We start from the raw sequence: 12,238 nt of genomic DNA, 5'->3' as shown, positions 1-12,238 counted from the left end.
TACCTAGCAACAATACTGGAAATAAAGGCCAACGCTAGTCTAAACAATAATAGAATATATGATTCAACCCATTTATTTTGTACACTCAATTTTTGAATTATCAGAAAAATGTGTTTCTTTAGGGCTGTGACAATATATCATTTTGCTATTAATTGTTGCACTATTTTGTTGTAATGCATATGTCGTATTGGAAACCACGTATCACAATACTTTAAAGGCATCTTAAATGTAATAAAGCTGCAGTACAGAGCAGTGTTATAATGACATGCCAAAAACTAGGTCATGTGGTTTTATGTTAGATGTACATATTTATTTGCTCTGTTACAGACAAAGATGGTGTCGGCATCAGTATGTTAATATCACATTTAGTGCTGATTGATGGAAAAAAAAACTGAAAAAAAAAAAAACTGAAAACATTAAAAACCATTTGCACTGACTGATTTACAGCTTCTAACGACTTTTGAATCCCATTAACATTTCAGGGAAAACAGTTCCTTATAACATTGAATCATAATATAAAGTGTACTGTATTGCAATGACAATCAATGTTTTTATTTATTATGGAATAGAATCGCAATATATCGAGTTTTGCAATATATTGAAGTCGCAATACGTGACCAAAGCGTATCGTTCCAGCTCTAGTTCCTTCTGTGAAAACTGTCCCTGCATTTTTGATGGAATTGTGATGTATATTCATGACATAGATATAAGGATAAAAAAGTCAGCGCTACTTCCTGTATTTTCCAACGTTGTATACTATTTTTCAACACAAACTGCCTTTTCGCTAATGCTAAACTATGATCAATATCTCACGACACAAGTAAATGAAACAGAAAAACATGAAAACCATATGCATAACCACAAGATATCTTATTATGTAAAACACTGCTAACCCTGTAGTTTTACACCCAAGACCTCGGTTCAGAAATGCATGAGATTATTTGAGTTTATCTGTTCATATTTCAGTTCATTGGCTGCAAAGATTAATTGAGTAATTGTGACTAGTCGACTACAAAAAATAATTGTAGTTGTGTTTTGTCATTATATGGACTATACAGACTCTAAAACACATAAGAAAATACATTTTCATAACAAAGACAGTGCGATTATTAAATAAATATATAACATCTCTATCTCCATTCTCTTTCTAGAAGCCTTCAGTCACATATTTAAAAAAGTATTAGATTGATAATGCATAAAAAAAATGCTTAGTGTACAATAGAAATAATCGTTTGACTGTTTGAAGTTTAAATCTTAATCTGACCAGTCCAGTAATAATAGGATACTGGCTATGTGCACCCCAAACATCTGATCATGATCTGATTTCTGGAGTTGTCAGATTATTGAAATGTCATAAACAGATACATCTGATGTGAGTAATCTGATTTCTGTTTTGTCTGGAAAATTATGCAAAGAAAAAAGGCAAAGACGGGATTGAACGAGTTTTTAAATGAATTGTAATCAACCTTGTCTTCAAAATACAACAATTAGACCTAATAAAACAATGTATTGATTACCTGACAGCATTAACTTTTCTGGTCAACCTTTCCTTTCTTTCTGCATGCAAATACGCACCAAAAACCCGCTCTAAATATTCTGTTATCTGCTTATTCTCCAGTAGATCTGATTTTCATGTAATAACACACAAACATGCTTTTACTTGGAAACCCACAGCTCCTTTCATGTTTTCCCTTCATTTTTAGGAGCTGAAAATATGGTGATGGTGAGCGCACTGGCACAAAGGAGATAGATCTTAATATAGAGCTGGGGACTGGATGTCAACACCATTCACAGTGAATCTCTCTCTCTCTTTCCTCTGAAGAACTTCCTCTCTTCCATGTCTCACCCATGGATCTTTTATTTTATGGCCTCACCAGGTACGCGACCGGAGTCCACCACCTAGCGGCAAAACATCTCCAAAAAAACACCCCAAACAAACGCAAAAGCGCTCCACGATCCACTTTCCAGACCTGTTGCGTGCTCAGTCCTCTCAGTATTTACTCCCCTCTCACTCATCGCCCGCTCCAAACCTACAGCGTGTGACATTAACTTTGGACCAGCGCGCGCTCAAGAGGGTCCACCGCCACCGCCAACGCAAAACGCCGGCGGAGATGCATGCACGCGTCCTCCCCCCGTCTCTCTCTCACTCAATCCCGTCCCCCCCGTTTTTTTCTTCTTCTCTCCACGTCTGTTTGTGTTCCCGTTTCTCATCTGTGTGCCACACGCTCCTCTGGCTCCCGGCCACATCGCAGTATTTATAGCCATCATGCAGCGGTCTCATCAGCACCGCTGCCGCCGCTCCTCCTGAAGGAATCCTCGCAGCTCAGCAGCCGCGCGTCAACTTGGAGCTAAAGACCTGGGAACAGTTTTTTTTTTTGGGGCGGGTGGGGGGCTTATTTGAGACTCTCTTGACCATGAAGAAAAGCGCTGCGCCTCAAGGTAAAGTGTTTTTTTTTTCCTCCCCCCCCCCGTTTTATTCCATTTGCTAATTGTCTTGTTTTGGCATTTTTACGCGCGCGTCACTTTCCGCTTCTTGGTAAGATCTTGACATTTGTGGTGAGTGTGGGTGTGCGCGTGCGACTTGTTCATGTGTTGAAAACTCTCCCTGGGAATAAAAAAAAGAAAGAAAAAAACAAAGAAAAGGTTCTTAATTAGCTTTACCTGTTTCCTGGCGACTTAATAAACCGTATTAGTGAAAGCCTCGGCGACCCTCAGCTGACGCGCGCAAATGAGTCGAAAAGGCGCAGACTAATTAAAGCGCGCGGCAAGGGACTCATTTAGATATTTAAAATCTATACGTGCGAGGTTTTTTTTTTCTTTTTTCTTTTCTTTGCTTCTTCTTCTTTTTCTTTCAAAGAGACTCAGAGCCTCCAGCTGCTCATGAGATCATTCCAGGGTGTTACAGTCCAGTGCAGATCGATATCTCAGAACAACATGGCATTTTGAGTCCAAGATGCACCCTGCAGATAAACAAGACACTGATCCAAAAGATGTGACATTTCATTCAGTGTGTGCTGAAGATGGAGTGGACGTTTTTGGATCAGCGTGCAAAAACAAAACAAAAAAAACTGTTCAAAATGACTCATAATGACACTTTTTCCCCTTCAATTTAAATTAAATATAGAATATTTTCACTTTATCCAAGTGTGTAGATGCCACAGCTCCGTGTTGTGACTCACTCTTGTCTATTGCACCAGCTAATGTTATGAAATGGATCATTATAATAGGTGTAGGGTTAGCCATGTAGTTTAAAGTCCAGCCGCTGTGTGCAGAATAATGAGAAGCTTTAGTGCTGTTCATCAGATACTCAAGTTTGTCATTACTGTGTGAAAATGGCTGACCCATGGCCTAGTAACTGCCTTTGGTTGATTTGGTTTGTTATAAGGTTTGGAATTGCATGGTCATTCACGATCTGATATACTGCACGGTACATGGCTCATTCGATGTGATAATCGATATATTGCATATGATATTCTGCGATATGTCACCATTTTAAGAACATTTTATTGACAGTGTCGGTGTAATCCCTCATTCGTCCAGGAGTGTTCCATTGTAGAAAAAGGTTCAGTTGTAGTCATCTGGACTCAGTTTAGAAAAACTGAGTCCAGATGACTACAACTGAACCATTTTATTGACAGTATTTCTTTGTTAAACCACAACCTGCATCTACTTACTATAAAACGCACACATTTTAATCATCAAAACAGTAAAAATGTCAAACGTTTTGTATCATGATATACTAATATTTGTGTATTTTAGCGCAGACTAAAGTGTCTATGCCATGGCTCTCCAAGCTTATGGCACATTTGATGGAACATGGGATTTTGTAATCATTTTAAAGCTGGTGCCTGGTGTGAAACAGTAAAAACACAAAAAGGCAAACTTTTCAGAGCAACTTAAAGTGCAAACCTGCTGTTGAATGAATGTACTGTAGTTGCATCATACGCAGCCTGCAAAGAAGAAGATTTAAAATAACTTTGATTAACCTTTGAGCAATCTTTCAGAATCAGTGTGACTGCAGGGCACGACAACACTTCCTCAGATCTTGTGCCAGTGTATTGATCAGGATGATGGAGGAGGAGGAGCCTGTTATCCATGTAGAAACAGATAAAATATACACATTACGAAACTGGCAAGACTGTTACACAACTAATGATGTCAAGAGACGTTACTTTGAAGATGTAACATTACTTCAAAAGCACGGTGCACATGGACCTGACCCAAGAACGATTTGTTTTTTCCAAACACAAATTACTTTTTTCATAAGAACTTCTGATCATGTAGCCAAAACACTTCTTTGCCAGTCTGCGAACCCAAAATTTGGATTGAACTTCCTGGCGCCAGGACAAATGCTCTGTGTGTGAATGTGCTTTGACCTTGTACACAGCTGCAGGACCAGAGTAAAACCTGTCCATGTCTGAGCCCTGCAGAGCTCCAGGTAGCACAGACGGGTGACTCACATCTCCTTGTGCGCCTCATTCAGTCATCGTCCCCTCAGCTGCACTTCAGTCGCAACAACTATTTAGTCCTTGTCCAGCTCCTTAAGACCAAATAAAAAAGTGTGATTGTATGTAAAGAAAACGTGGTCAAATCTGTATCGCTTTCTAGGTATGTTGCTACCACTGCTACACCAATCTTTACCCAAAACACACTTTTTTTTTCATGGTCGATGCCGAAGTTTTTCTTTTTTTAGATATTGTATATATTGTAGGGCTGATTTGAGCATTTTCCACAAATTGCGGTGTATTATATTACTGTCAATTCTCAATACTCATTAAACAGGAACATAATATCTATTGCTTCTACAACATGTTTTGCATTGCTCACTTGGAACAGGCCTTTATGTAACTGTTTTTTAATCAGGTGGTCGACCAACGCAAACTATAGTGGAGGTGGTGGCTAATAAGTGTTACGTAAAAAGCTAATACCGGTCTATCTCTAGGTCACAAGCTTTTCTAACTAGGGATGTCACAATACAACATTTTAAGTAATTAGATTGTCACATAAACAAGATTAAAAAGTGCTTTACACATACTTTTTTTTGGGCATATCATTTAAACAGATTTTTTTCTCTGTTGCTGCCTACAATTCACACTATTCAATTTTTGTAGTTTTTACAGTTACATTGTGACCTGAATAATTACGATTATCGATTAACTGAATAATCTTGACAATCCTACTTGTAATACGTGTTTCTAATTCATGAATATTTCCCTCCAAAGCTTCTCTAGTCTCACACTGTATACATTCTCCCACCACAGACCCATTGTGCAACCAAGTCTTCCTCGTAATGGCATAACTGTCCCCTCTTTATTGCTAACCCAGAACATTAACCACAAGGAATTACACGGTGCCACATTCACACATAAAGTACAGACGTCTTCCCCATTAATTCAACTCGTCCCGCTTTTTCTATACATCCTTGAGACTTCTTCCACCCACTTGTACTATTACTATCTCTGCATGGCTGATCATCAAAAGCCTCGGCTCCTCCTAACATATGCACTGGATGGTAATAAGCCGGGAAAAGAGCGGACGATTTGTAGCTTTTGTTGCAAATTTCCGAATGAATTGTTCGCCTTGAATAGACTGCTTTTGTTCTGCAGACGATCACATTGAGCTTCATGCGTCCCACGTGCGGCATGGAGGATGACTATACTTTCCAGGATTAAACAGATTGGTTAAGAAATAAATAAATAAACACAAAAGACAAACAGGGGTGCGGCACTGTGCCAGATTCACCAGGTGGAACAAGCAAATACTGGGGGAAATGGGTCATTGGGCGGATATATATTATAATATAGTATGTTCATGGGGACGGGCAGGTGACTCCACAAAACAAAAAAAAACAAAAAATATATATAACATAATAATCGAGTAAAGTTTATAGCATACTGTGGAACATTCCAGGCAAAGCAAATAACATTTTCATGACCCAAGCAGATGACAGACCCTTCACCAGGAAATGATGAATGACTTTGAGATCGTCATTTGGGCAGAATTATCCGGATTAAAATCAGATATTTTTTCTTTTACATCATCACAGAACAACATAATAAGACTGAATATAGTATAAACAATTGTGATTAAGTTAAAAGTTAGAACAAATAGAAAATGTTGGATATTGCTTGCTACATATTTTCTGTATTGCACCAGTCATAGCCATTCTTCTCTAATCAATGGCTGCCTTTTTTTTCTCTTCTATTTATAGCACTATGGTGAGGCTGCCAGCGCCCAGCCTTCAAGATGCTCACCAACTCAGACCAGTCCCTGCATGTGCCACTCACGGCCAGTCTGCGCCCGCTGCCCGGCTACAGTCCGGCTAGAGTCCAGTCCTCCCTGTCCCTCCCAGAACCAGAGCCATGGAGGAAGAGCAGCCCCCCCACTGTGCGCCCCGGGCTGGCTCAAGGGAACCGCTCGTGCTCACTACAGGTACGTATGTAACAATGTCCCGTTTCTGGGGGTTTCTCAGGGAAGAAAAAGGAACATTTGCTATATTCACATTCAGATTTAATTACTATTTTGGGATTTGGGAAATGCTGTGATTTTATTATAATTTCATGATTGTTGGCACCATGACCAAACAACATTGGAATCCTTAATAGGCTTTCTTTCACAATTGCTTACCATTCTTAAAATCAAACTTCATCATCAGACAGACAAAAAATAAAGAATTGCTGTTGCCTACAATTCTCACAATTCTCATTTTCTAGTTCTTACAATTATATTGTGACCACAATTATCAATTTATTGAATCATCTTAAAATATTTCCACAGTATCATGAATTTTGGTTCATTGTTTATGCAATTTTACAATAAATTACGATGAATGACATCCTTCACTTTCATTAACATGGTGTAACCCCACTCCTCTAGTACCAGCTTTATGAAATCAAACTGTGACATTAACAGCCAGATAAAATCATTTATCATACATTTATTGTTTCTCTTTTGTAGTTCATCATCAAATCAAAATATCTTATTTTTGCTTCTGAAATTGTTGAATTATTGTATTGTTATTGTTATTGTGAAAAACATACAGTATATACCGGTAATTAGGCCCGAGCCCCAGCAGGGCGGAGGGCCTATTGCTCCCGCAACGCTGCCGCAACTGTCTGACCAAACATGTTTGGTACCCCGTCGCCCCTGGCAAGTACAGTGAACTTGCCCATGCCGAAGGCATGGATCATGCATACTTACTCCTACTATGACAGAAATATGACAGAAATAGGAAATATGACAGAAATAGGAATGCAGCGCAAAGCGCTGCATTCCTCCAAAAACCCTCCTGGCATCGTCCCGTACGCGAGAATCCATGCTGCAGGCATGGGCCATGCTTGTATCTGCTCAAATCAATGGAAGTCTATGGGGAGTGGGCGGGGCATCCCGACGGAATAGGGAGTGACGAGGGCGTAAGCGCTCGTAATGATGATTCCACCCCATGGCGGCATGGGGAAGGCTTAGAGCTTTCAAACGATGTATAATTTGTTGTTATAGTGGAAACGGCTATATTGTTTTTGCTAAAAATATTATTATTAGGCCCGAGCGCCACAAGCTGGCGAGAGGCCTATTAATCTTGTAAGGCCGTGCGAAGCACGGCTGCGAAAGTGCGCACGTAGTGCGCACGAAATCGAGCGCGAAGCGCTCGCCCACTTCCAAACACTCACTAACGCACTCCTTCACTCATGCACGCCCCGTGCATACTAATTAGTAGTAGGAAAATGGAACATTACCGTTGTAAACGGGCAAAAGTGCGCACTAAACGAGCACTTTACTTTCTTTACTTCGCGGTCGTCATCCCCATATAAAGCACTCATTTGCGCTAAGTAGCTCACGAATACGTTCCCCATCTCTTGCATGTTCCGTGCATCTAAGCATGTAATGCAAAAATTGAACATTATTACTGTATAGAGGGCCAAAAACACAAAGTGGGCGGAGCCCACTCAAAATTAACGAAAGTACCCGTCAGTGACCAGGGACCCACACCATGAGGTAGGAAAGCGCGAGCGCTTTCCGAAAATGTATAGTTTATGATATTTGAAAAATGGGAAACATTGTTTTCGCATCGGAATATTCTTCTTCTTCTTCTTCTTCTCGGGACCAACCCCCCTATTTTTCACCCAGTGAACATTGACGAAAAGTCACAAAAATGTTCACACCTCTAAAAATCGTGCCTCTCAACATTCTGGCTATTTCCCTTTTCTAAAATAAAAAAAATTGGCGCGTCAGCGCCCCCAAATGTACCAAAAATGCATTGAGAGATGGGAAATGACCCAAAAAAAATCTGATCGTAGAATCATGAAATTTGGCGCAGAGGTAGATGGTGACAAGAGAAGTAAAAAATATTATTACGGCAACGCCGTCCGCCCAACCAAATGTCGGCCATATTGCTTCAAAAATGGCTAAACATGACTTCGGAGTTTTTCCAAACGTCGTACTTTTACGAACTCCTCCCAGGGCGTTAGCCCTAAAAAGCTGAAATTTGGTGAAAATGCTACTGAGGAGTGGGACATCAAAAGTTATCCAAATTACATTGATACCTCTCACGGTCTCTGTGCGGCGAAGCCGCAAACTGTAGCTAGAATTTCAGAAATCTCCCATATTTAAAATTTCTGCCGTTTGCGCGGATAAAGTCCGAATTGCGTCAAATTAGAATCAGTTGTTAAACTCTTTGCCCTAAACCTACTTGAAGTGAAATAAATTCATTTGGCGCCACAGCGCCCCCTACAGATTTTATATGGAGGTTAAATGTTTAGTTTTGCGAAATTATATGAAATTTGACACACAACTCAATTTTAGCATCCCCATCAAAAAAGTCAATGAGACCCATGTCATAATTGTTATGGCGTTGCCGTAACGATGACCGAAACCTTTCATGTTATTCCAATGGGGAAATCGCCAGAACATGTTTACACTTTAGACTTTCACAAACTCCTCCCAGGGCGTCAGCCCTATTAACCTGAAATTTGGTGAGACTCATCTTCAGGACCATCAAAAGTTATCCACATTTTCATTCAAAGAGTCACGGTGTCTGTGCGGCAAAGCCGCACATTTTGCCAAGAATTCAAAATAAAATAGCTTTTTGATGGTAAAACAAAGGGGAGAAGATGTGACAGCGTCACAGATTCAGCAGTAGGCGTAATAAAAGGACAATTGGGGCGCGTTAGCGCCCCCTCCTCTTGCGGTGTGGCGGCGGCGTGGCGGCGTGGCGGCGTGGCGAGGGCCGATCATTGCCGCTTGCGGCTATATTTAGGCCCGAGCCCCAGCAGGGCCGAAGGCAGCGTTGCAACTGTTCGACCAAACATGCGGGCGCAGCCCGCATGTTTGGTACCCCGTCGCCCCTGGCAAGTACAGTGAACTAGCCCATGCCGAAGGCATGGATCATGCATACTTACTCCTGCTATGACAGAAATAGTCAACAATTAGTGAATGGGCGTAGCCCATTCACTAATTGTTGACAACAGCAGCGCGAAGCGCTGCATTCCTCCAAAAACCCTCCTGACATCGTCCCGTACGCGAGAATCCATGCCGCAGGCATGGGCCATGCTTGTATCTGCTCAAATCAATGGAAGTCTATGGGGAGTGGGCGGGGCATCCCGACGGAATAGGGAGTGACGAGCGCGTAAGCGCTCGTAATGATGATTCCACCCCATGGCGGCATCGGGAAGGCTTAGAGCTTTCAAACGATGTATAATTTGTTGTTATAGTGAAAACGGCTATATTGTTTTTGCTAAAAATATTATTATTATTAGGCCCGAGCCCCAGCAGGGCGGAGGGCCTATTGCTCCCGCAACGCTGCCGAAGGCAGCGTTGCAACTGTTTGACCAAACATGCGGGCTGCGCCCCGTCGCCCCTGGCAAGTACAGTGAACTAGCCCATGCCGAAGGCATGGATCATGCATACTTACTCCTGCTATGACAGAAATAGTCAACAATTAGTGAATGGGCGTAGCCCATTCACTAATTGTTGACAACAGCAGCGCGAAGCGCTGCATTCCTCCAAAAACCCTCCTGGCATCGTCCCGTACACGAGAATCCATGCCGCAGGCATGGGCCATGCTTGTATCTGCTCAAATCAATGGAAGTCTATGGGGAGTGGGCGGGGCATCCCGACGGAATAGGGAGTGACGAGCGCGTAAGCGCTCGTAATGATGATTCCACCCCATGGCGGCATCGGGAAGGCTTAGAGCTTTCAAACGATGTATAATTTGTTGTTATAGTGGAAACGGCTATATTGTTTTTGCTAAAAATATTATTATTATTTTTCTTGTTCTTCATCGCTTTGAACTCTAATTTGACCCCCTGAACATGCTCAAAAACTCACCAAACTTTGCCCAAAATTCAGAATCGGCGAAAAATTTTGTTTTTTCTGGGCCATTTTTTTTTTCGTTAAAAAATGGCGCGACAGCGCCACCGACAAAAGTCAAAATACATTGCGCCTATGGGAGACGCCCCGAGGTAAACTTTGTCGTAGAGCTACGAAATTCGGAACACACATTCCTCTCGTGAGGACAAAAAAAAAATATTATTGTGGCCACGCCCCCAGATTTACCCTATGGCTGCCATCTTCCTTTGAAAATGAAAACACGCTGTGTTAGCCATTTTGTTCACGTCAAACTTTGACGAACTCCTCCTAGGGCGTTTTGCCCACCGACTTCAAAATCGGCGGACGTCCTCTGGACAAGTGGGGCATCTAAAGTTATCCAATTTTTTGAGATACCTTTTACGGTCTGTGTGAGGCGCAGCCGCAAAGTTGGACAACTTATTTTGGAATATTGCAGATCTAAAAATTGCTCCCATTTGATCAAAACAAGTCCGATTAGGACCAAATTTGAATCAGTTGTTAAACTTTCTAGTTTGGACCAGTTTAGGCTGACAAAATTGAAATGGCTGCGATAGCGCCCCCTACAGAGTGACCTTTAAATTAACATTGAAGGTCTAAAATTAGTTTTACCAAAATTGTCTAAACTTTACCCAAAATTCTATTTTGCCGTCCCGATCACAAAAGCCAATCAGACAAATGCCTTAATTTTTACGGCGTAGTCATAGCGATGACAGAAACATCCCATGTTATCCCTATGGGAAAACCACAAAATCTCTCAAATTACCACATTTTTATGTTTCACACTTTAACAAACTCCTCCTAGTGCGTTTTGCCCACCAACCTCAAAATCGGTGTACGTCCTCTAGACAAGTGGGGCATCTAAAGTTATCCAAATTTTAAGGATAACTTTTACGGTCTCTGTGCGACGGAGCCGCAAACGTTTCCCAGAATTCTGACTATTTGGCCTTCAGAGTAGCCTATAAACAATAGAGTTTTTCCAAATGACATGATATTTTGCACAAAATTCTAATTTGCCATCCTGATCATACAAGTATGAGAGCCAAAGTCATATTTTGTACGGCGTAACCGTAGCGATGACAGAAACATCCCATGTTATCCTTATGAGAAAATCGTAGAATCGCTCAAATCACCACATTTTTACGCTTCACACTTTAACGAACTCCTCCTAGGGCGATTGTCCGATCAAACTCATATTTGGGGAAAATCATCTACACAAGAGGGGCATCAAAACTTATCCATATTTTTATTCCAAGTGTCACGGTCTCTGTGTGGCGGACCCGCACATTTGACCGACATTTGTGTTCATTTCCACTGGATTGGCCATGTCCAATGTGTCGCCGTCTGTCAAGTTCTTTTTTAATTCAACACACAATAAGGGCGCCATCTTTATCAAGTCGAAAGCGCAGAGTCGGAAGGCCGGCAGCCCGCGAGGGCCGTTGGATGCCGCTTGCGGCTTTAATTTTTCTTGTTCTTCATCGCTTTGAACTCTAATTTGACCCCCTGAACATGCTCAAAAACTCACCAAACTTTGCCCAAAATTCAGAATCGGCGAAAAATTTTGTTTTTTCTGGGCCATTTTTTTTTTCGTTAAAAAATGGCGCGACAGCGCCACCGACAAAAGTCAAAATACATTGCGCCTATGGGAGACGCCCCGAGGTCAACTTTGTCGTAGAGCTACGAAATTTGGAACACACATTCCTCTCGTGAGGACAAAAAAAAAATATTATTGTGGCCACGCCCCCAGATTTACCCTATGGCCGCCATCTTCCTTTGAAAATGAAAACACGCTGTGTTAGCCATTTTGTTCACGTCAAACTTTGATGAACTCCTCCTAGGGCGTTTTGCCCACCGACTTCAAAATCGGCGGACGTCCTCTGGACAAGTGGGGCATCTA

At 41.6% G+C, this 12,238-nt stretch overlaps 1 protein-coding gene across 5 annotated transcripts in view; it reads left to right on the top strand.

Moving 5' to 3' along the window:
• The first annotated feature begins 2,301 nt into the window (after nt 1–2,301).
• Nucleotides 2,302–12,238, top strand: part of LOC140356588 (voltage-dependent R-type calcium channel subunit alpha-1E-like) — an 80,683-nt gene continuing 70,746 nt past the window's right edge. For all 5 annotated transcript variants that reach the window (XM_072441652.1, XM_072441650.1, XM_072441651.1 and 2 more), the window contains exons 1-2: nt 2,302–2,439; nt 6,212–6,432. In XM_072441652.1, coding sequence (XP_072297753.1) covers nt 6,247–6,432 — 186 coding nt within the window. In that variant the 5' untranslated portion in view covers nt 2,302–2,439; nt 6,212–6,246. The remainder of the gene's footprint in view (nt 2,440–6,211; nt 6,433–12,238) is intronic.

Source organism: Eucyclogobius newberryi, unplaced genomic scaffold (genome assembly GCF_026437365.1).
Source record: "Eucyclogobius newberryi isolate DKJ021-1_F unplaced genomic scaffold, fEucNew1.0.hap1 SCAF_12, whole genome shotgun sequence".
NCBI lineage: Eukaryota > Metazoa > Chordata > Actinopteri > Gobiiformes > Gobiidae > Eucyclogobius > Eucyclogobius newberryi.
The sequence above is the reverse complement of the archived record's forward strand: the minus strand, read 5'-3'. Positions and strand labels throughout refer to the sequence as shown.